General features: G+C 36.4%; 4 protein-coding genes across 8 annotated transcripts; 3 read left to right on the forward strand and 1 right to left on the reverse strand.

Moving 5' to 3' along the window:
• The first annotated feature begins 1475 nt into the window (after positions 1 to 1475).
• LOC110764797 (calcium-dependent protein kinase SK5) lies at positions 1476 to 3451 on the forward strand. Its single transcript, XM_021967821.2, has one exon. It carries the CDS (start codon positions 1741 to 1743, stop codon positions 3247 to 3249), a length of 1509 nt encoding a protein of 502 aa, XP_021823513.1. The 5' UTR covers positions 1476 to 1740; the 3' UTR covers positions 3250 to 3451.
• A 2246-nt stretch (positions 3452 to 5697) lies between these two features.
• Positions 5698 to 9315, forward strand: LOC110764798 (uncharacterized). 3 transcript variants are annotated; one of them, XM_021967824.2, is made up of 7 exons: positions 5698 to 6121; positions 6314 to 6420; positions 6548 to 6641; positions 6737 to 6810; positions 6937 to 6993; positions 7980 to 8234; positions 8940 to 9315. In XM_021967824.2, the coding sequence occupies exons 2-7, from the start codon at positions 6409 to 6411 to the stop codon at positions 9090 to 9092; spliced, it is 645 nt and encodes a 214-aa protein (XP_021823516.1). In that variant the 5' UTR covers positions 5698 to 6121; positions 6314 to 6408; the 3' UTR covers positions 9093 to 9315. The 3 variants fall into 3 exon arrangements, with proteins under 3 accessions (XP_021823516.1, XP_021823515.1, XP_021823514.1); XM_021967823.2 differs by lacking the exon at positions 6314 to 6420 and having other exon boundaries at positions 5699 to 6121; positions 8936 to 9315; XM_021967822.2 differs by lacking the exon at positions 6314 to 6420 and having other exon boundaries at positions 5700 to 6121.
• A 9382-nt stretch (positions 9316 to 18697) lies between these two features.
• LOC110764800 (Dormancy/auxin associated family protein) lies at positions 18698 to 20588 on the forward strand. Of its 3 annotated transcripts, none has more exons than XM_088249850.1 (3): positions 18698 to 19238; positions 19682 to 19774; positions 20222 to 20588. In XM_088249850.1, exons 1-3 carry the CDS (start codon positions 18995 to 18997, stop codon positions 20227 to 20229), a joined length of 345 nt encoding a protein of 114 aa, XP_088105976.1. In that variant the 5' UTR covers positions 18698 to 18994; the 3' UTR covers positions 20230 to 20588. The 3 variants fall into 3 exon arrangements, with proteins under 3 accessions (XP_088105976.1, XP_021823517.1, XP_021823518.1); XM_021967825.2 differs by having other exon boundaries at positions 18699 to 19238; positions 19682 to 19784; XM_021967826.2 differs by having other exon boundaries at positions 18710 to 19238; positions 19682 to 19765.
• A 194-nt stretch (positions 20589 to 20782) lies between these two features.
• LOC110764795 (acyl carrier protein 1, chloroplastic-like) lies at positions 20783 to 22016 on the reverse strand. The gene is made up of 4 exons (XM_021967819.2): positions 21833 to 22016; positions 21615 to 21728; positions 21319 to 21438; positions 20783 to 21220 (listed from the first exon to the last, which is right to left on the reverse strand). The coding sequence occupies exons 1-4, from the start codon at positions 21929 to 21931 to the stop codon at positions 21095 to 21097; spliced, it is 459 nt and encodes a 152-aa protein (XP_021823511.1). The 5' UTR covers positions 21932 to 22016; the 3' UTR covers positions 20783 to 21094.
• Between the last annotated feature and the right edge of the window lie 330 nt (positions 22017 to 22346).

Below are 22346 nucleotides of genomic sequence, written 5' to 3' on the forward strand. Positions count from 1 at the left end.
TCATCAGATTGTCCTCTTTATGATTGCAAGTTGCAAATTGTAATGGTTTTTGGTTTCACTGCACCTAATTTCCCATCCTTTACTGCCTCATGAAGTTAGAAAATCTAGTTAACTGAGTGCCATGGGACCCCTGCCATAGCTGGATCCACATAATCAATCATCCATTCAAGCCAAAATTTCTGCATAAGGCAAAGCAGTTTAATCCTTTTCTCTGTTCTGGGCCTAATCTATTTTGCTTTTCTTCCCAATGAAGGCATCTATTCATTAATTTGGATTCTCAGCTATTAGTTTGGGTATCTATGAGAAAAGCTGCTTTTGGTGTGAATGACAAAGAAAAGCAAGAAGACCTGTCAAAATTAACATCCTCAAAATGCATGGCCTACCTTCCAAAATACGCTTGATTTTGTAAAGAAAATTAAAGCGGTCATAATTCACATATGGAAAATGCATTACAAGCCTTTCTTTATTTTCTTTTTTGGGGTTATTAATGTATTTATTTTGAACGGTTGAAAACATAATGCAGTCAGTGGAAACAAGATATTTCTTATACAAAGAAATATAATATATAAAATACATAATGGAGCAAAATCTTTCTTTTGCTTATATTTTCCATCAACTATACCTTTGATTCTATTACTTTTTCTTCTGTTATTTAATTTCAGTGGGTTACATTAAGGTCTATAATTTGAAAAAGATTTTTATCAAACGGAAACAACACTATTTTGCTATTCTCAAACACTTTCACGAGACATCGCAAAATAGTGATATTTTTCCTGTAATTCACGCATTATTAGATGTATTTATAATTTAATGAGTTATTTTGGTTTTTCTCAATTCATTACATTACACATGCTTTCTGATTCCACTAATTTCATGTATCCCTCATGCATCTGGGATACATGAACTGACCACGAAATTCTAAATTATTAATTTCCCAAAGATCAGTATGGGGACCACATGTGCTTTGTAAGAATATCTGCATATTGTGGCCATAATTCATTGTCCAACCACATTGATCTTGAGAGCCCCAAGGAACTATATTATATATCTCATTAGGGCTGAACATAACTTCCACAACAAAATATTGTTCTAGAGCCAAATCCAACTCAATTTGATCATGTTGTTGGAATAGTTTTTTTTTAATTATTTTGAGTACATTGCTGCTGAATGTCAATTTCTAGTACCCAAGGAAATATCATAGCAAATTACATGATGAAAGATCAACAAATGAAGTTGCTTTCTAGAAGATGGCAATACTATTTTGTCAAATTTTTAATGAGATTCATTTAGACCAAATAAACTGGATTTTCAACATGCCCCCCCCCCCCCCCCCCCCCCCAAAAAAAACTGAATTCAATTCACCTATAAAATAAATAACCAATTATATTCCTTAGTAAAAGAAGTACAGCTAGTGACACAATAAAAGTGAAAAATAATGAGATTATGTTTGTGTTTGAAACAACACATGGTAATTGGGTTATTGGGCAGGCACTGCTGCTGATCTAATATGAGTACAATGGCTGGCAATTTCCAAATAGTATAGTCAATAGAAAAGTAGGTTATTGGGAAGACTAGCCCAAAGACCAGCCTCAGATACCACACATGACTCTGCAGTTTTGTCTCCGAGAAGTCTGAACACAGAAAAGAGAAAAGTACAGAAATTTGTGAAGATAATAGAGCTCTTGAGTCTTCTTCTTGGGTCATCATCCATTTCATCAAAGGAGATCTTGATCTCTTCCAATGAACAACAAACCAAGCTCAGCCACACCACCATCATCAAAGCCCACATGGGTCCTGCCCTACAAGACCCAAAACCTCACTGACCTCTACACTTTGGGCAGGGTACTTGGCCAGGGTCAGTTTGGCACCACCTACCTCTGCACTGAAAACTCCACAGGCCACCAATATGCCTGCAAATCCATCCCAAAGCGCAAGCTTCTTTGCATAGAGGACTATGAGGATGTGTGGAGGGAGATTCAGATGATGCACCACCTCTCTGAGCACCCCCATGTGGTGAGGATCAGAGGCACCTATGAGGACTCAGTCTCTGTGCACTTGGTGATGGAGCTGTGCAAAGGAGGAGAGCTTTTTGATAGGATTGTGAAGAAGGGTCAGTACAGTGAGAGAGAGGCTGCAAGGCTCTTGAAGACCATTGTTGGGGTTGTGGAAGCTTGCCATTCACTTGGGGTTATGCATAGAGATCTAAAGCCTGAGAATTTCTTGTTTGATAGTGAGGAGGAAGATGCTGCTCTTAAAGCCACAGACTTTGGCCTCTCTGTTTTCTACAAGCCAGGTGAGACCTTTTCTGATGTTGTTGGTAGTCCTTATTATGTTGCCCCTGAGGTGCTGAGAAAGCATTATGGACCAGAATCAGATGTGTGGAGTGCTGGAGTGATTTTGTACATTTTGTTAAGTGGGGTCCCTCCATTTTGGGCTGAAACTGAGATTGGGATTTTTAGGCAGATTTTGCAAGCAAGATTGGATTTTGAATCTGAACCATGGCCTGGGATTTCAGAAAGTGCTAAGGATCTGCTTAGGAAAATGCTTGAAAGAAACCCAAAGAAAAGGGTAACTGCCCATGAGGTTCTTTGCCATCCATGGATCATAGATGACACCATGGCTCCAGATAAGCCTCTTGATTCTGCAGTGCTTTCTAGGCTGAAGCAGTTCTCAGCCATGAACAAGCTCAAGAAGATGGCTTTAAGGGTCATAGCTGAGAGACTGTCTGAGGAAGAAATTGGTGGGTTGAAAGAGCTGTTCAAGATGATTGATGCAGATGACAGTGGAAGCATCACATTTGATGAACTCAAAGAGGGCTTAAGGAAAGTGGGATCTGAGCTTATGGAGTCGGAGATTAAGGATCTTATGGAGGCTGCTGACATTGACAACAGTGGAACAATTGACTATGGTGAGTTTCTTGCAGCCACAGTGCACTTGAACAAGTTGGAGAGGGAAGAGAATTTGTTATCAGCCTTCTCCTTTTTTGACAAAGATGGTAGTGGGTTCATAACCATTGATGAGCTCAGGCAAGCCTGCAGGGAGTTTGGATTAGGTGAGCTTCATCTTGACGACATGATCAAAGAAATTGATCAGGACAATGATGGGCAGATAGATTATGGAGAGTTTGCTGCAATGATGAGGAAGGGTAATGGAGGAGGCATTGGAAGGAGAACTATGAGAAGAACAATGAATTTGGGGGATGCTTTGGGGCTAGGACTTGCTGACAATGGGCTCCAACTAACTGATTAGAGTTCAATTAGGAGTGATCTCTTTTTTTGGTGATACAATCATATTTTCATGAATCATGGGGAGAAATCTATGGCGTAATCTTAATTTTCATCAATTACTAGCAAAAAGAAATTACTACCTATGGGTAGAGATTCAGATTGAAATCTTCCTGTAAGCAAAAATATTTTAGTTGGAATTACATTGTTTTCTTTTTTTCTTCTTATTTTTTTGGAGCACATATGAGGCCGAAAACCTGAATGGATTGAAGGGGGATATTCTCCAATAGATTTAATATGCAACATACATACAATCTAACGATTTGAGATTAAAAATATGTAACTAATTCTTAACATAAATTATTTATTGAAGAATTTTCCGCATTTTTAGGAGTTCAAAAATCAAACTTGTTGACGCCAAAAAGTGGTTCTTTGACTTAGAGGGTCAACTTAGTAAATTTGTGTCTTCGGTAGACTTGATGCTTCGGTAGGCTGTGCGATCTGCAATAAAAGCAAGCGCACGGTAAGACCTAAGGCACCGGTGTGGTACCGGCCGAAGGCTCTCCGATGCTTAAGTAAGTTCGGGAATAGAAAGTTCAACTGACAGATCAATAGGCTTGTGTGCCGTAAGTTCTGATTACCTCTATTTTGGGATAGTTGGCCTCCTTTTATAGCTCTTGGGAGGTGTGCATTTTGTTGATTATTTCGATGTGGGACTGTGGGCGTCGCTTGGGAGCGCGCCACGTGTCCCAGGAGAGGGCGTTGCCCTAATGGAGAGATCGGTAGGTAGGGTGCCGAGGGTACCTCTGACCAAGCCCAGTTTCCTCCACGTGTCTTGCTCTCATTGGCTGTTTAATTTGGGTGTAAACAAAACTTTCGTTGTAATTGTAGGGAACCGCGCTGACTTATGAGCTAGAGTGCTTGACCAAACAAATGCCTTCAAATTCTGGAATTTGTGCCGAATTCTCTCTGGGGAAGGTGTGGGCTTTTAGTATAGCGCAAGGCAGATTCTGTGTCCTGTCTTAGCCCAATGCCGAATAGATTTGGTTCTTTTTGTGGGGTATGAATGTAGGCAGGCATCTCTCTCTTGTTTTAGCCCAACACCACAATGACAACTTACTATCACACCATCAAATTTTTGTGGTGGTTGGGGGGAGAGCTTTAAAATGCATTATGTGATCAATACAACCATAAAAAGAAGCATCTTTCAAGAAAGTTGGTGCTTAAGAACATTCATCCTTATAATCCATTGACCTAAAAAAGAGAGCATGATTGTTGTTAATTTGGTGTGGTCTTCTTGTATCTGTGCAAATGTTTTAATATTTGTTAATCTGAGCTTACCCATAAAACTGATCATGCTGCAGTAAGTAACAGAGACGGAAGTAGCCTCTCGTTGGCCCAATTTTAGATCATTTTCTCAAATCGTATTACTGTCAAAAGTGAGTGACTATCTGATTATCTGAATCGTATAATCGTATTTCTTCAAATTTCTTTATTTAATTTCGGGCCACTTTGGGTTGGAGATGATCTAATAGCCAAATAGACTTGAAATTTGTTTTAATAAACGTAGGATGAGGGATTCAACCTTAGAATTTCTTAGAATATTGAGAAGAGAAATACCACTAAATTAAACTAAAAACTACTTGATGAACTAAACACTTTTCTATGATCATTACAATAACTCTCTGTTTGGATGAGGGAAAATAATTCAAAATTTAGCTAAAAATCAAGAATTTAAAAGGAGAAATTGACGCAACTTAAGCTTGGAATTTATTAAATGATGTGAGGAAAAAAAGGGGGAAATTGGGGCATAAAATTCCCGAGTTTAATTTCCATCAAAATAGGCATTAATTTCACAATTTTCATAGTACCATTTACAAAATTCAACATACATAAATCAAACATTAAAATCTTCAATTGCCAAAAATTGAAATGATGAAATTTAAATTCCGTCATTTAGAATTCTATGTAATTTCAATTACTTCAGCATACCGAGGGTAGAGTCTAACTAATGAAAAAAGCTGACTTTCTTTGTTTTTCCTTTTTTTGGATGTTCATAAACACTACATGTTACGTAGTGATAGCCATGCAATAATTTTTCATTTTTCTTGCAAAAGATTTTCATATAATTGGGCTAAGTGGATTCTCTCTCCCCAAACCAAAATGGCACATGAGTAAATTTGCCAGAAACAGAACCCAATTCCAAGCAGTGGGCCGTCTACCGTTTTTCAGGCCAATTGAGTACCAAGTTGTGACAGCAATCGTGGTTGTGGTGTGGGACCCAGTCTCAGTTTCATCTCACAATAGGTTTCGTTGACGTCAAAAAAGGCTTTGAAAAACAGTGAAAAACAGAACCTTCTGGATTCACAATCTGCATAAATATCTACCCGGCCATGCAATCTCAGCCGTCCATCAGGACTTCTAAATAAAAGATCGTCTTTTAATTGATTAGAATAAAAATCACAAATAACCTATTTAAATGGGGCTGGTTTCTGGAGTGTTCTTGCACCTATTGTGTATGGTTACGGGAGGCTGCTGATATTTCTTTTTTCCTTCCGTCTTCTCCTTTCCCAAGCCTAAAATCATGCTAAGGTTCCGTGTTCCAATCCAAAAAGATGTAGGCCAAGTGTTGTAACATACGACTTCTTCTTCTTCTTCTCCTTTGTGTCTGTTTGTGTGTTCGTGTTCTGTTTTAGCTTTTCGGGTCCTATAATTTGTCGACAAGAACCAAAAAACAGAAATTAAGAGCGTTGTTGGGTTTGGGTTTGATTTCGAGGAGTTGAAGAAGAATGGCTAATGGGGAAGAGAAAGGCGGTGACGACTTCTACGCAGTTCTGGGGTTGAAAAAGGAATGCACAGGCTCGGAGCTCAGAAAAGCCTATAAGAAACTTGCACTGGTTAGAGTTTTTAACCATTTCTGCTAAATTGAACCTTTTGTTTTTTTACAATTCATTCAAATGGGTCTTCTTAAAATTGAAATCCAGAGCTAAAGAACTAGTCTTTTCCTTCATTTAACTTCTGGGTTTTTGACAAATCATTGAAAAAATTGACCTTTCTTCTATTGTTTGTTGTTCACTACTGGTTCTAAGCATCACTGGGTCCTTCAATGAAACTTATGGGAAATGGGTTTCCCAAAAGAAATTGAAGTTGAAGCATTTAAATCCCGGGAATGGTTTTTCAGTGAATGATCAAACAGGTTAGAGAGATTGAAAAAGCATTGAGATTGCTGGGATTGAAGGGAAATCCAGGGAATTGTGTGTTTTTTTTTTCCTTTATTTTATTGTACGTTGCAGTTAATTTTATGTCTTTGTTTGTTGCTATAGAGATGGCATCCAGATCGTTGTTCAGCCCCCGGGAATTCTAAGTTTGTGGAAGAAGCCAAGAAGAAATTCCAAGACATTCAACAAGCCTATTCTGGTAATTCCACCCTCTCAATCGCATGTTGATTATTATTTTATTAGTATTTTGAGTAAATTGGTCACGAGGCGCATGTGCTCTGTTTTGGTAAACAGTTCTATCTGACGCGAATAAGAGGTTTCTGTACGATGTAGGAGCCTATGACAGTGAGGATGATGACGAAAATAATGTAAGCTTTCTTTGTGTTAGAGGTCCTCTGTGTGTAGAATTTATTGCTTCTCTTTTACCTCTAGCTTTTCAGTTAAACCAGTCCCACTGGTTTCTAATGATTATTGGAAACATGTTGTCGGTGCAGGGAATGGGTGAGTTTTTGGACGAGATGGCAATGATGATGAGCCAAACGAAGCCTAATGTATGCTTCAAATTCACTCACCTTTCTTCGTTTTTAATTTAAGTATTTGCACCTCTTTTTCGTATACATGTTTTAAACATGTTGAAGCAAGCAAGCCAAGAAAAAATGGGATGGAATTGCGTTCGGCTTTTTGGGAAAACCTACGTTGTTGGTTTACTTATGCTTTTTTTATTAAGGCCTTTACTTTTGCTACGCCACTTGAGAAGAGTCATAATGGAGTTATTTTAGAATTAGAACCGACAGTTGATGGGCCACTTAAGGGTGAATAGTTCTATCTAAATAGATAGGCCCAATGACTTGATGTTTTTATGGTGATATGATCGCTTGTATTCAAATATTAGGAAGTCCGGGGTGACCATAGGATGGTTTAGCTAACAAACCTAAGATAATCTCTGTGGGCCCACCTAGACCATGATGCAATTTAATTTGTTTAACTACAAAGAAGAGGAGACCAAGATTAAGGGAAGGGATGAGATGAGACTATTGATTGGTAAATAGATGGTTATGAGACGATTTGTTCTGTGTGCAAATGCACAAACTTGCATTGGGTGTTTAGCGCATATTTGTAAGTGTCAGTCGCCATGTGCACGTGAACAACTGTGAGCTGTTGATTGGTGTGAGACTCACCGTGAGGTCCACGTACATTTGTGGCGAGGCTTAGTGGGCTAGTAACTCTGACAAAAATAGTAGGACATAGAGAAGAATGCTGACTGTTGTGGATTGGTTATGGGGTCTAACTATTTTGAATTTGTGTGCACTAGTCATATTCAGCCATGCAGTATGTTTAAGAGCTTACTTTGATGATATTGCATGTTTCCTTCTTTCATCTTTCATCTTTCATCTTTCATCTTTTTTACTGGGTTTTAATGAAATTTCTGAGCTGAGCATTTTAATTGTAATCATAAGTCTCTCTGGTTGCATTTGGAATAATCATGATGATAGTGTTTCCGAGTACTACTGAAATCTGGAGATTGCGTAATTCACAGGAAAATGGGAAGGAGAGCTTTGAAGAACTACAAAATCTCTTTGATGAAATGTTTCAAGGGGATCTTGGGAGTTTTGGCTCTGGCCCTCAGCCTGCTACTTCCTGTTCTACTTCCTGTTCTGCTTCTTCATATGTATCGTATTGTGAAAGTTCTGGTTCCAATAACAAGCGTAATTCCTCTGAAATGAATTATGAGAAGGCAACCTTGGAAGATTTTTCTGGCTTCGACACTCATTTTCAGAGTTTTTGTTTCGGGGTCAGTTCCCTCCTCTTTATGCTTCTCAATGCTTTTAGCTTTTTGTGTTTTTAATATGATGCATATGAGATGAGTGTTTGATTTTTCCATGAGACCGAAGACAGGGCAATGTGAGACTCTTATACCAATAAGTCTACAAACCTCCTATACCATAAACCTATTATTTAAATAAGTCATGACCCCATTGCAATGTGGAACTATTATGTGGCTCTTTTAGTGAAGGCATTGCAATGGGAGGCTCGCATTCAATATTCTGTGCTGCTTATAATGTACAAGGCACCGGAATTTAGTCTTGGGTATGGGCTTGCTTTGAAGTCTTAGACAGTTGATGAATCTATTTATCATTAAAGTTAGTTACCAAAGGAATCCAATAACTCAACAGAGTTTGTGCCAAGTTTGATCCTTATAGACGCTACCTTATTGACAACAATGTGCCATAAGTGTCTTAATGTTTTGTGTGTCCTTTGTCAACTTTTTAAGGCAGTGTCTTTTTAACTAAATTACAATTGAGGCAAACAATTGGACTATGAACAAAATCATTAAGGTATGAAAACACATATGGTAAGTGTGTGTTTGTCTCTTTGCATTATAAGTATGCTGCTATTGCCGCTTCTTTGCTTCTTTCCTCCTCTCTTTTAGCGCTAGTTCTTATCATGTACAAGCCTCATATTGTTGGTTTGTTTGGGATTGATGCTATGAAGACAGGTGGAAAGCCGGCAAGACATCGGGAAGGGGACAGCAGCAAGAGAAAGGATTCAAGGAGAAGCCATCGGTAAACGAAGGCATGGCAGGAAACAAAAGGTTACATCTGGGCATGATGTTTCCTCAAATGATTATTCTGGTATATCAGCTAGATAATGTTATTGATTCAGTTAGTCATGAACTGTTGGGGACTTAGTTGGCAAAATTTTAGATCACCTTAGGTTTAGCAGGGGGTTGAGCCTCATTGTGGCATTCCTTCCATGACATGATATTCAATGGCAATGGCATTGTCTCAAAGTCTTGAATTGTAATTCACTCATTCTCCGAATCTCATGTCATTACTTCTTCATGTTAGTTGATGGGATTTCATTATTTACAATGACTTGCTTGCCAAGGAACAATAATAAAGAAAATACCTTGAAATATATATGGGATGTGTTGCTTTATCGATAAAAGTATTTGTTCACAGCAAGCATTCAAATCTTGTTTGAGTAACAAGCAATTTAAGTGATTGCATTGAATTTGTTGAATGGTTGGCCTATCTAAAGATTTAGGTTTTCAAATATCCTCCACCAACCGACCATGAGGCTGCATATATGCCTACCAAACAAAGGAGGCTAATCCTTCAATGGCAGAATTGTAGTTTTGTTACTTTTTATGGGCCAAGTTTTAGTATGTTGACGGTGAAGACCCCACAGCACGTGGGTGAAGGCCCCACATGTGTGTGATCCTAAAACCCTACGCCTAGGAAAAGCCTCATTCGTCTGCTTTATGTTTTGTGATGGCGAAGGCAATGCAATTTGGACCCACTAATTCCAGCAAATTTTTGCCCATCCAATTCTAGACTATAAACCTTTTTTGTTGTAGGGACCCAAAAGCCCCATGCAAGTTGCCAAAATTTCAATCCGTCCATCCAAAACAGATGGTCGCCTGTCTTTTTCGACATTTTCATCACTAAGCAAGTGTTTAAAACACAAGTTGGGCAAAGCGTGTTGAAAGTGGAGAAAGCCAAAAAAAAATCAAAAGGGATGTGAAAAATGATGTATAGGAACACCAAGTCATGCTCTTTACTACTATATTGTGGGTGGTTAGTGGTGACATTAAGTTGACATAGCATAAGATCAAGATCTTGATTAGGCCTGGTAGATCACCTTGATCATCCTGATTTAGAAAATCTAATTATATTATTACTTGTTTTGCCTGCCATAATCTCCATTAGCAAAAGCCAGCTTGTGCTCGCTCTAGAAGCTACACACAACTTGCATTTTTCTTTATTTTATGAATGTTATTGCACTTTTGGAGAGATTTTTTTTTTTTTGGTCTGAATTACGAGGTGGTCCAGGATAGAGGTTTTTTTTTAATTTATGAATCAACTTGCACTTTTCTTTCTGATTGTCCGTCTAGTGGATGTGCTTATACAGTCATTGATAGTTGCTACATTTTGTATTTAAATTATGATATTATTGTATAGTTGTGTTTGGAAAGTATTATGGTCAAAGTTGGATCCTTGATGGCCAATGTGGAAAATATCAAGACTATAATTGTTGACCTTTTGTAATCCAGGGTGCAAGTTGGATATGAAGATTCTGAATCCAGTACGAAATATCCAATTTTGGCACATTCAAATTGAATCCAACATTTGAAAATTTCCAAAAACAAATTTTTGATAAAATCTGGACGAGGACGGGAATGGATCTTAAAATTATGAATTTTGAAATATATTGGGGTTTCGATTTTGAACCACACAAAATGACTAACTTTATGGTGAAATGAATGAGAAGTAATGATCAAAGAAATATATACGAGTAGAAAAGCATCACATCTAAAATCGGGTAGTTATCTCTAAATCCTAGCCTCCTTTCTTTCTCTCAAACCTCTTTTGCTATGTTTTGAGGAGGGGGGAGGAGGTCACTCTTCCTCCTCTCTCCCTCTCTTTAATTGTGGAGTGGTTATGGTTGGTGTTTTAGTTGTAAGGTGACTGGCCGTATTCTCAGTGGTGTTCTTATCTGTCTCTAAGGTGGCAATGATGTCTGTTGTAGCGGTTTTTGATTGCAATGTGTTCTTATTCGTAGTGGCTCTGTTAGTTTTTGGTTATTTGTTTGCAGTTTTCTTATTTTGTAATAATTGCATCAACTCCTTCTGAGTTGGGTGTTTGATTGTTTTCTAGTCTCTACTTTTATTTTGTACTTGTGAAAGTTAAAAGTTATAGTTGTATTTGTAGATTTGGGCATTATGATTCACGTTTGATTTGTTCAGACATGCGGCTTTAATGCCGAAATTTCTTTGGCCTTTTATGGCATGTATTTGGATTAACCCTATGTGGTTACTATTCGAGTGCTGCTAAATGAACCCTAAAATTAACTGAGTACACCCTATGATCTAAGTGCACCATAATATTTAAATTAAAATGTAAAATTAACTAAGTACACTCTATTTAACTATCAAAAATACCCATAGTACACCCTAATACACTCTATCTTGCCAAAAAAAAAAAACCAACAACATTCATCGATCTCCCTATGATCCCTTTTTCTCAATGCTTTGATTCTCAAAAATTTTAACTGTACAATCTGGACAATATTGTTCTTTTTTATATATCCTAAATCTAACTAATGATACAAAAACGTTCTCATAATTTTTTATTTATTTAATGAATCCAATATCTAAAACCAAAAAACAACTCTGATTGTCTTCTTAGTCAGGGGTTGACAAGGTTAGGCTATCTGTAGTCTCCGTCTTTTTTTCAATGAAATCTTTGATTCATGACCACCCAAAAAAAAACAAACTGATTGCCTTGCTTGCTGATATAAGCCCCAATATGATTGATGTGGCTACTTTTGAGGAGGGAAATTGGAGAAAACAAGTTTTTACAAGGAGCTTCAAATATTTTAGGGAATTTTCTGAATTGAAAGATGAGAAAAATGAAAAAATTATAAGTTTGGAGAAGAAGAGTGATTGAAAGGAGAAGAGGCTCTGCTAGGCTTGGTTTTGAGAGATAAAAGAGTTCGGCTGTCCAAATACTAAGATGGAGAAGAAGAGAAGTGTAGGGAAAAATATGTGGTGTCATGTTTTAGATGGTTTTTAAAAAGTGCTGCTAAACGAACCCTAAAATTAACTGAGTACACCCTATGATCTAAGTACACCCTAAAAATATGTGGTGTCATGTTTCACAATTCAATATATCCTTTTTAGTCATTTTATATTAGGGTAAATTAGTAATCCAAAAAATACTTTGATAGTAGGGTGTACTTAGTTAATTTTAGGGTTCGTTTAGCAGCACTCTACTATTCTTTCATATTTGTATTACCCCTTTATGGGCATTTGTATTTGTCCTTGTGATTGATAATTTTTGTGTCTAGTTTATAAATACAATTATCGCCTACCTCTCAAAAAGAAATATAGACGAGTTGTTGCATGAATAGCACTAGTATATTATAGTTTGTTTAAGCTTTTCAATATTCAGTCCATTTTCACATTTAAAATCATTGGGCATATTCAAAATTGAGAAATATGATGAATTAATTTCCAATCATGGTCGTTGTGGACTCTAAAAAAAATCCAAAAGTTTCAAGTTTTCCAAATTTAAAATGTGAAGTTTTCCGGGAAAAAAAAAAAAAAAGGAAGAAAATATTCATTCCAAAGAAAAAACTTTGGGTTGGACTTGGATCTTCTGATCCCAAGCCCATCCGTTTCAAATCGAACGTGAGTAAAGTCGGTTGAGTCTCATTCCAACTCTTAAACATTCATCAAGGCCCGCAATTTTTTGTACTTTTGACTGATTCTATATTGGGAAGAATTTCTAACACTCAGATTTAAAAAAATTAAAAAAATTAAAAATTATCCAAATTATAAAGGCTGTCCTAACTTATGGTAAAAACAACCTTGATCGTGCAAACTAAACCTTGACCATTAACCTAGTGTTATTACTTGTTTTCATCTTTTCATCCTATTTAACAAACTTCGTAACCACATATGTTTTTGGAATTTCGTCCTATTTAACAAACTATGTAACCACATCGTTTCATCCTATTTAACAAACTCTGTAACCTAGTGTTGATTGGAATTTCGTTTTTTATTTAACAAACTTTGTTTCTTATTTAGTGATTTTATTAAACTTTTTCCATCGGGCAGAGCCACATACAGGCCTACTATTGCCGTGGCCCCCCAAACTCCATGAAATACCTATTATTTCTTAAGCAGCTACTGCAATATCAGTTAAAATATAACTTTATATAACCTTGAAACTATAGTACTGAGGTTGGGAGACTATTGGCGGGTTAGTTGGTTTTGGAAAATTCAACATATCAGTTCGAGTTGTTGGCATCAACTATTCCGTTATCATGTCATCTTTCGGCTCAGAGAGTAGTTTTTCTTTCTTTGTCAGCCTTAATTTGGTTCATTGTGTCACGGGCCTCGTTACTAGTTTAGCCCAAGTCTCCAAGTTTTGATTGGAATTTGGATGTCGTTGTTGAGGAGCAGGTCGCTTGCTGCTAAATACATTATTTTACGAAATTTTGATCTTTTGTGCTTTGTGATTAGAATTATGATATTGCTTGCCTCCTTGTTTGTAAGAAGATACTCCATCTTCATTCGAATCATAGTTTGACACATATGCAAAAATAATTCATCAAAAACACAAAAAGAAAAACATAAGCATACATGTCACACTACTATTGGCTTTTACTCCTAATAGTCACATTTGGATTATAAATTAACCATTCCGACTCTCCATTTTACATCTTATGATATTTTGTTAATAACGTATCACAAATATTAAAAGTTGATATGTGATTGTTTTGGTCCTCCAATTTTAGAAACATTGATGATATTTTCTTTCATTGTCATAGCACTACCTAAACCAACCAAACTGAATTATTGGAAACAATCATCTAATTTGAACTACAAAGCCATAGGCTGTATGTTGTCTTCAAGTCTTTGTGGTTACTTTAGTTAGTCTTTGTGTGGGGGCTAACAAAAATCAGAGGGATCGAAGTCACTGGGGCCATTTTGACACTAACATGATACTTAATGGTGGAATCTCAACCAATCCATTTTTCTCTCCCAGAAGAAAGGAACAATACGTTTTGATTAGCTTATGGCAACCTAATTTTGGGTGATTAAACAATTGACTTTAGACCTATAAACGGACTATCATGAGATTGATATTTTCAAGCAATATTAATTTGTTGCCGCATCATTGAATTGGTCTGTAATCGATCAATTGATCATGACCAAAGAAATAGATCAATTTAGAGGTTATTTTATCGATTAATTTAATCACGTGATGAGAGAGATAGAGAATCGGATAATTGGATGAAGGAATTGAAAATCATCGATTAATTTTTTCAAGCGTCATTTAATAAATTCCACCCTTAAGTTGCCAAACAAGGGAATTGTCAATTTCTTCTCGGAAATTTATGACTTTTAGCTAAATTCTGAATTATTTTCCCTCATTCAAATAAAAAATTATGAGTAAATTTTCCTGTTATTATATGAGGGCACAAAGGAATGCTATTCCAACTATTTTTTTGGTAGTGGATTTGAAGTTGGAGCACTGACACTGTCCTAAGAGTATGTTGGTCGAAGATTAGGAGGCGCATGCATTATTAGTGTTGTGACCTTTTTGATATTTAGGGTTTTGTTCTATGCTCTCCCATAAAAGAACATTCTTTTATCAATTCAGTCTATTGATTCATAATGGGAAAAAACACGTAACACTTCTAAAAAGATTGAATTGCTCTCTTTCACAACAATCACTCATACACGCGTTAAAATTTTCTAAAACTTTAAAATAAATTACTAACCAATTAACGCTTAAGCAAGATAAATCTTAAAACAATCGTCATTCCATCCAAAAAGAAATTATATATCTTTAAAGTTTTTGTGGTTCAAAATATATTTATAATTATAAAATTTAATATGAGAGTCCAATTATCCCAAGTTCTACGATCTAACAAGAAGAAACAATAAACACAATTATTGAACCCATGGACGGGGTCAATAATGCTATATTATATATTATAATAAAAAGTGAAGAGCAATACAAACAAGAGCTCTTCTGAACTATGAAACAGTGAAAATGGATTGAGGGAAGGCGATGCACCATCCTTGTCACGTGGCATTGGATAGGGGTCCACAACTCCTACCTCACCATCGAGTGTTTGGTGGATCTAGATTGACTTCAAGCTTATCCAGTGACGTGTAAAACTATCTTTAAATGTGGTGGGACACTTGTCGACCCACTTGACCCAGTCACTCTCCCTCCTGCTTCCTTTCTTATATTATTATGATCTCCAAGCCTTCTACTATATCTGGCTTGGCTTCCCCATATTTGGCTCACTCCATGAGCTCCTCTCCCATTCATTTGGGATTTTTTATACTATATTTATGTTAGTGAGTCTTTCTTAGTTACTTACCCATTTGTTTAGTTCTATTATAATTTAGATTTATTAGTTTTATCTCTTTTAATATTAACACATCTTTGTACTTATTTATAAATATCTCCACAATGAAAAAGAATACATATATGAAAATTCTCATATACTTTGGTTGACATGGTATTAGAACCGGTTGATTAATTGGGTTTGAATTCAAGCTTAGGATGCTCAAACCCTAATGGGAAATGGCCTAACATTTCTCTTTCATAGTCAAAAACACATGTGAGGAAAACATCTCCACCATTATGGACGGCCAAGGGGTTTTTTTGGGCTTCTCTTGGGCTTTTTTAACTTGTGTTGTCACACAACACTTCATTCTAGGCTCAATGAGTCCTTGGGCTATTTTGTCATTTGACCCAAAATGTGTTTAAAACCTGAGTCCAACCGTCAAACTCACTTCATAATTAACAATCTAATTATGATTTGTGAATTAAAGTCCTAACCATAGTCTGTAGTGTTTAACTTGATCAACCGTTTTGGTCAAATGAGTTTACTCTGACTTTGACCGTTGACTTTCAACATATTATCTTCTTCTTCCCTTATCAATGTGCGATACATAGGTTCGAATTAGCGAGGTAATGGGTAGGTCTGATTCTTCTGAACAGTGCGTGAATTTAATTCTCCCTATTGGTGAAGGCTACTTATAATTATACCTTACAAGGCTTCCATAAGCCACGAGGAATCCGTTAAGGAAAACCTACAATTTACAAGTACATACTCAACGTCACGGAAAACTTACAATTTACCCATTCCGTTAGCAAAATTGTTAGGACATCCGTTATCTACCTATGCAGACAATTTTTAAAAGGCATTTTTAGCATCCCACTGCAGTCTCTTGTTTTGAGGTTTTTCACACCCAAACCATTACACGTGGCCTTAGATTATTCCAAAACCAACCGTAAATCTTAATTCCCAAATTTGAAATCCTCAGGCCTTAAGCCCCAAATTGACATAAGTCGTGCCGTAGGTTCCAAATTGCAGAGAGCGAAGACAATGATGTCAAAGATGTCTGCAAATCGAAGATTCAAAGTGGGCCCGCCCATTTGTCGTTGCGGCAATCAATGTCCTTTGACAACGTCGTGGACTAACGACAACCCCAGGAGAAGATTTTGGGGTTGCGCCAATTATGGGGTAAGAAGAGGTTGCACATTCTTTGAATGGTATGATCCACAAGTATGCAAAAGGTCAAAGATTGTGATACCTAGGCCGTTGAAATGATTACGCAAGGAGGAAGAGGAAAACATAAAATTGAAAATAGAGGTTAGAGTTGCCTTGAAAGCACATAGATTTCTATGAGCAAGTCTACTGGGTTCGTGGATTTTTTTGATTGTGTTGTTGAGAATGCTAGTACTGGAATGGAGAGAGATTGGATAGTCCAAGAATGTGAAATTAGCACTTGAATTCTAGGGTCTGAAATTTAGGAGACTTAGGTGATTTTTTGTGTGGGCATTGGTGGAACCTTTTGGAGAATCAAAGTGGTTAATGTGTATGAAAGTGGTTTCTGTAATCTCTCATGTCAATTTGTATGAAAGTTGTTTATGTATGAAATGTTAGGCAAGTTCCAAATGTATAGACTGATTTTGCATTTGTGGCTCTAGTTGTACACATAAATCCATTTTTAGAATATCTTAAGTTGATACAGAAGAATTCTCCTTTGCCTTTACTTTGTCTTGCAATTGCTTTGTCTTGACCCTATTTTTTATGGTTTGCTCTTGTATTTCCGTTGTGATCTTTATTTTTCTTTATTTGTTTTTTAACTCGTGGTTGACAAAAATACCTTGTTTGTTGTTGGTTTGAATTCTGCCTAGCCATCCCTATATCACTAGTGCTAATGACGTCCCTTCTCCCGTCACCATTGAAGGCTCTAACGACACTTAATTAAAGAAAATTTGGAAAGTGAGATTATTGGTTTTTCTTTTGTTAATTATGAAACCCAGCTTGTAGATATTTTGATCAAGGAAGTCTCACGTATGATGTTCTATGACTCACTTGACAAGTTGTGCATGCGAAACATCTTTGTGCCAACTTGAGGGGGACTGCTGGTAAGTTAGGATTTTGGTTACTTACTTGTTTATTTAGTTCTATTATAATTGAGATTTATTTCCTATTTTATCTCTTTTAGGATTAACACATCTTTGTACTTCTATATAAATACTTCCATATTGGAGAAAAATACATATATGAAAATTCTCATATACTTTGTTTGGCAATTTCTCATTTTGAGATTAAGATGTTCACTTGTTCTAATTTAAAATGACTTGCAATTTCAATATTGTTCAAGGATGTGAACATATTTGTCCCAATTCATCCATTAATTTAAATAAATAATGTTAGTACTATCTTCGTGTTATTAGATTATCATAATAAAAGAAAGAACTCGAACAGAGTATACATCTTCTACCATAGAAAATTAGTGTTTTCTTATGGTTATATATAAAGATTTTTCATCCTGTACATCTATGATGCCCCTTCATCTTATGGAAGGGTGCATCTCTAGTTTTACTTTGTTAAAACGAGACTAGTGGGAGCCAATGGGGTAGCTTAGTTGGTTAAGCTCTTTCATCTCCACCCATGAGGGCAGATGTACGAAATCTCATGCATATTTGTGTGTAAATTTAACATCTCCACCAATCACTTGTACTAAAAAAATACGAGCATAGTGGGAGGCCGAATAGTCTATGTTTGAGCATTACACTTTTAATAGTTGTGTTATGGTCAATCATCAGGATTAGAAGCATGTGTAATATATGGTTTAAATAGGCATGTTTAGATAGGTACGGTTTTGGGAAGGTGTACTTGAACAAGAGGCATGTTTACGGTTTTAGCTTAATATACCTGGAACATAGGTATAGTTTTGAGTGATTTGTAGGATGTGTCTGGTGTATTTACCTTTTGTATTTTTATTATTATGGCAAAAATTAATTTTTTACCTTATGTTTTAGGAGCATAATTAGCACAACAAATTAATTAAAAGCTGAAAAAAAATACGTAAACATCAAAAAATCTGAAAAAGGAATGTAATCATATGTGGTAGAAAAGTCAAAGGACTAGTATTGTATATCAACAACAACAAATGTGCGGATTTCACCCAACTTATGTTTTCGATTTTGGAGTTATCCCTAATTTTCTAAAGATAATTTCTTAAGAGTGCGTAATTACAGAATGAAGAAAAATATGAGAGGTGACTATGGCATCGTTCATTATTAATGGAAGTTTCTTGCACGTATAGTCTCTTTCGCCCCAACGATATATAGTTACTTAAATTACTAAAAAGGAGAAGCAGCAAAGTGTATGGCTCCAAAGTAATCAAGCCATTTTAGCCGCTCGCTCTTTTTACTGAATTTAGCTTAGCCATCACCACCTCAATCCTCTCTCTCTCTCTCTCTCAAAGCCAAGAAAGCCTTTGTTTTCTTATAAGAACCCTGAAACCTCTTGTGTTCATAGAAAGGACCTTCTTTCTACGCATTAATTTTCACATCTTCTCTCTCATTTGCTTCGTTTTCCCCATCTCTTTGTAACAGTCGTATAGCTTGCAACATTGTCCCATATTACACAGCCAGCTTCATCGGTTGTTACAGAGAGAATTTAAATTAGTTAATATAATTAGAATATAAAGTCAATATGGGTTTTCTTCACAAGCTTTGGGATGAAACACTCGCCGGCCCGGCACCTGAAACCGGCCTCGGCAAGCTCCGCAAGTACGACTCCTTGTCTAGCCCGGCTTCGCCGACTATGGTCTGCGACGAGGTGCCCATCACTCGGAGCATTACAATTCTTAGGACCACTTCTTCCACTTTTGGAAACCTATCACCGAATTCCGGCTCCCCCTCGGAGTCCCCAACTACACCAGGCACTCCGAGCAGTCGTAAGTTAAAATTTATTTTTATATTATCAGACTGTAAATAAAAATCGCAAATAAAATAACGTGACAACCCATCAAGTTCGCTATGGATAAAAGAATTTTTTTTTAAGAACAAGAAAATGTCCTCCTACCTTTGTATTTTTCTTGAAAGTGTTACTTTTTGGCTATTAAAAAAACATTGTTGCATATAATGGATTTTATGTTTCTTGCAAGTTTTACTCTAAGTAAAAGGTTATTATGAAAGAATTATTGCATGCAACGGGTGTATACAACACATCTCTCGTCATACCTACCTCACTCTCACTGGGTTATATACTGGGAAGGAAGAAGCTTTATGCAAAGATTTCTTGTCTGTGAATCTTAGATGCTATATTTTTTTAAAATTATAATATTTCTAATTTCCTTTATTTATTTATTCATGTGTTCTTCTGGTTTTTTATGTGCAGCGGGAACCCCAGGTGCAATGAACTTCAAGAAATTAACAAGGAGGAAGTCGTCAGCTGATGCTTTGGAACGCGCCGAACCTAGAAGTCCGACTGGTTACGATTGGTTGTTTGCTGTTTAGTGTGTTTAAAAATGATAATAGGATTAAACTTGAGAAAATATATATAAATCTTCATTTGGTTTAGATCATGTCTCACTAGATTAAGAACTGAACAAGTCAACCCCCAAATAAAAACTAGATTGAGAGACCGTCCATCTTGGATGCTTAAGATATTTAGTATACTAATTAATGTAGGGTCTAGCTAGTTACTATAATTTAGTATGTTATATTATCAAACTATCAATCGTTGTCGTTGAGAGGGTAGATTGAGTCTAATAACATAACATGTAGACACTTTGACAAAATCCGCATTATAACATGTAGGTTCTTTCGTAGATTAGATGATCGATGCAATCGTGGAGAAAAATGTTTAGCAAGTACTAATTACTTTAATCTCTTTTATTAATTCTTATTCAATTAATTAGGTATGTTTGTATTGTAGGATGGTAATTGCTGCTTTGGATCGTTGAGAGAGGAAGTGATGAAGATTTTTCTGAAGTATCCGCCGGCGACTCCACACCATTGTACATAGAGAACCTTTGTGAGAACTTGATGCATATTAATATATCCATATAGTAAATAGAGATGCAATCTAAGTACTACATAAATAAGGTGGTTCTGTCGGGGAACAAGAGAAGAACCCAATGCTCCTTGGAGATTATGAGGGAGGAACTAAAGTAGGATAGCTATTTTGCCTATTTGATGTTTCCATGTGATCTTCAAGTTTTCTTTTGTATATTTGTATATATATGGTTTTGTGTGTTGAATCCTTCCACTTCAATGAAACTCCTGATGAGTTTACATATCAACCTTTTACATTTAAACTAGTTTTTGGTCTCTGTTTGATTCTGACTTTAGATATCAATTCCTTTTTACATTTTAACCCTCATGTGCAAAGACTCACTAGTATAGTGGTTTGGAGCAGTTATTCCCCAAGGAAAGGTCTTGAGTTCGAGTCCTAGCATCGGTGTAGTGTCTGTTAGTATGTTTTTGCCCCTTTCAATAGAAAATATCCTCCACCAAAAAAACCCTCATGCACAAAAGGATACTTTGACTTATATGCACCACACACAATTATGCAATTGATGAAGAATTATGACATCTTGAAGCATTCAAGAGTGTTGCTGTCCGAGTCTCTAAGAAAAAGTCTAAGGTAAAAGTTTGATAAATTTATTTGTCATAATCCATTCCATATTCCAAACGAAAATTATAGGTCATGATCTTGTTCGAGTTGTGACATTATAATCTAAAGGGAAAAATTAGAAAACAAAACTTGACTGGAAAACAGCAAGGAATTAATTTCCTTCAGATCGACTTAAGTTGAAGCTGATTTCACTTTCTCAATCAGATCAGCAGCATCTTGAACGGTTGAGATGTTCTCTGCCCCCGCTTCTCCAACGGACACTCCGAACTTCTCCTCCAAAGCCATCAAGATTTCAACCTGTTTCAATTTTTTTTTTCCATTGATCAGATAATTATTGAACAAATGTATTTTTTTTTCTTGTTAAACTAAAGTAAAAAGTATGAAGAGTAGCATACTGTGTCCAAAGAATCAGCCCCCAAATCGACAAACTTAGTTTCGGGAGTCACAGTGCTTTCATCAATGGAGAGTTGCTTGGCAATTGTGCTTTGGACAGTTAGCAGAGTCTCTGGGTGAGCCTGCACAAGGTAATGAAATCAGCATATATAAAAAATTGCTAACAAGTTACTAAAAACGCTTCTAGTAACATTTGATCGAGCTTGTTATACCGATAATAAAAGCGTTACTTAAGTAAAAACGGTTTGTACAAAATACTCCCAAACATAATCTAAAGTGAAATAAGATATCCACTCACAATAGAACATGAGATTGCAGTCTTGAAGCAACTAGGGATTGGAAATGATCTTTCTGCTGCCCTAGTGATCTTGATCTTGGGCACAAGTCTTAGTCCCTTAACCATTGGACCTCCCTGCAAATATGAAACAATCAAGCATGTGAATTAGTGAAAAAAAAACCACCTATGCATGCATCAAAATTCGAAAAAAAAATTGCAATAACTATGGGCACTCTTACAATGCTAGATAAGCCATTAGCTTGGCAGGTTATGCTTCTGCCCTTGGTGCAAGGTAGAGTGGCAACAGTGATTGGGGAAACTGAAGCAAAAGAAGCCATGGCCAAAGATTGGAAAGAATTAGAAATATGTAAATTTAACAACAATGACAACTTGTTCTTGTAATGCCCTAGGATTGCAGGGCTTAAAGGGTTTGTTTCATTTATAATGAAGAGAATGCATAAAAAAAGAAGGCCTAGGGTTGGTCGATGAGAACAATAAAATCAAATGGTAATGAGCCATGTCTTCGGCGGATTATACTATGTAGTCTCTTGTGCTTGTAAAGCTGGCGATAAGTAGACTTGGGAGAGAGAGAGCCCTTCGTCAAAGACAAACATATGGGCAGACTAAAAGTCTAGTATTTGCAGGGCTTACCCCCTCACTGGAAGCTGTGTACTTTGTTATAAACTTGCAGTTGAGATCATTCAATCTGCCTTAATGGGAAAGTCCAAGCATTTCTTTGTCCATCCATATATG

This window comes from Prunus avium, chromosome 3, assembly GCF_965620075.1.
Source record: "Prunus avium chromosome 3, drPruAviu1.hap1.1, whole genome shotgun sequence".
NCBI classification, from domain to species: Eukaryota; Viridiplantae; Streptophyta; class Magnoliopsida; order Rosales; family Rosaceae; genus Prunus; species Prunus avium.

Bases quoted from the DNA above. Each gene is read 5' to 3' on its own strand.
- LOC110764797 (XM_021967821.2), top strand. From the start codon at position 1,741: ATGAACAACAAACCAAGCTCAGCCACACCACCATCATCAAAGCCCACA.
- LOC110764800 (XM_021967825.2), top strand. From the start codon at position 18,995: ATGGGTTTTCTTCACAAGCTTTGGGATGAAACACTCGCCGGCCCGGCA. The intron at 19,239-19,681 runs GTAAGTTAAAAT...TTTTATGTGCAG, and splicing joins ACCAGGCACTCCGAGCAGTC to CGGGAACCCCAGGTGCAATG. The intron at 19,785-20,221 runs GTTGTTTGCTGT...TTTGTATTGTAG, and splicing joins AGTCCGACTGGTTACGATTG to GATGGTAATTGCTGCTTTGG.
- LOC110764798 (XM_021967822.2), top strand. From the start codon at position 6,014: ATGGCTAATGGGGAAGAGAAAGGCGGTGACGACTTCTACGCAGTTCTG. The intron at 6,122-6,547 runs GTTAGAGTTTTT...TTGTTGCTATAG, and splicing joins CCTATAAGAAACTTGCACTG to AGATGGCATCCAGATCGTTG. The intron at 6,994-7,979 runs GTATGCTTCAAA...CGTAATTCACAG, and splicing joins TGAGCCAAACGAAGCCTAAT to GAAAATGGGAAGGAGAGCTT.
- LOC110764795 (XM_021967819.2), bottom strand. From the start codon at position 21,931: ATGGCTTCTTTTGCTTCAGTTTCCCCAATCACTGTTGCCACTCTACCT. The intron at 21,439-21,614 runs GTGAGTGGATAT...TACCTTGTGCAG, and splicing joins CTGCAATCTCATGTTCTATT to GCTCACCCAGAGACTCTGCT. The intron at 21,221-21,318 runs GTATGCTACTCT...AAATTGAAACAG, and splicing joins GGGCTGATTCTTTGGACACA to GTTGAAATCTTGATGGCTTT.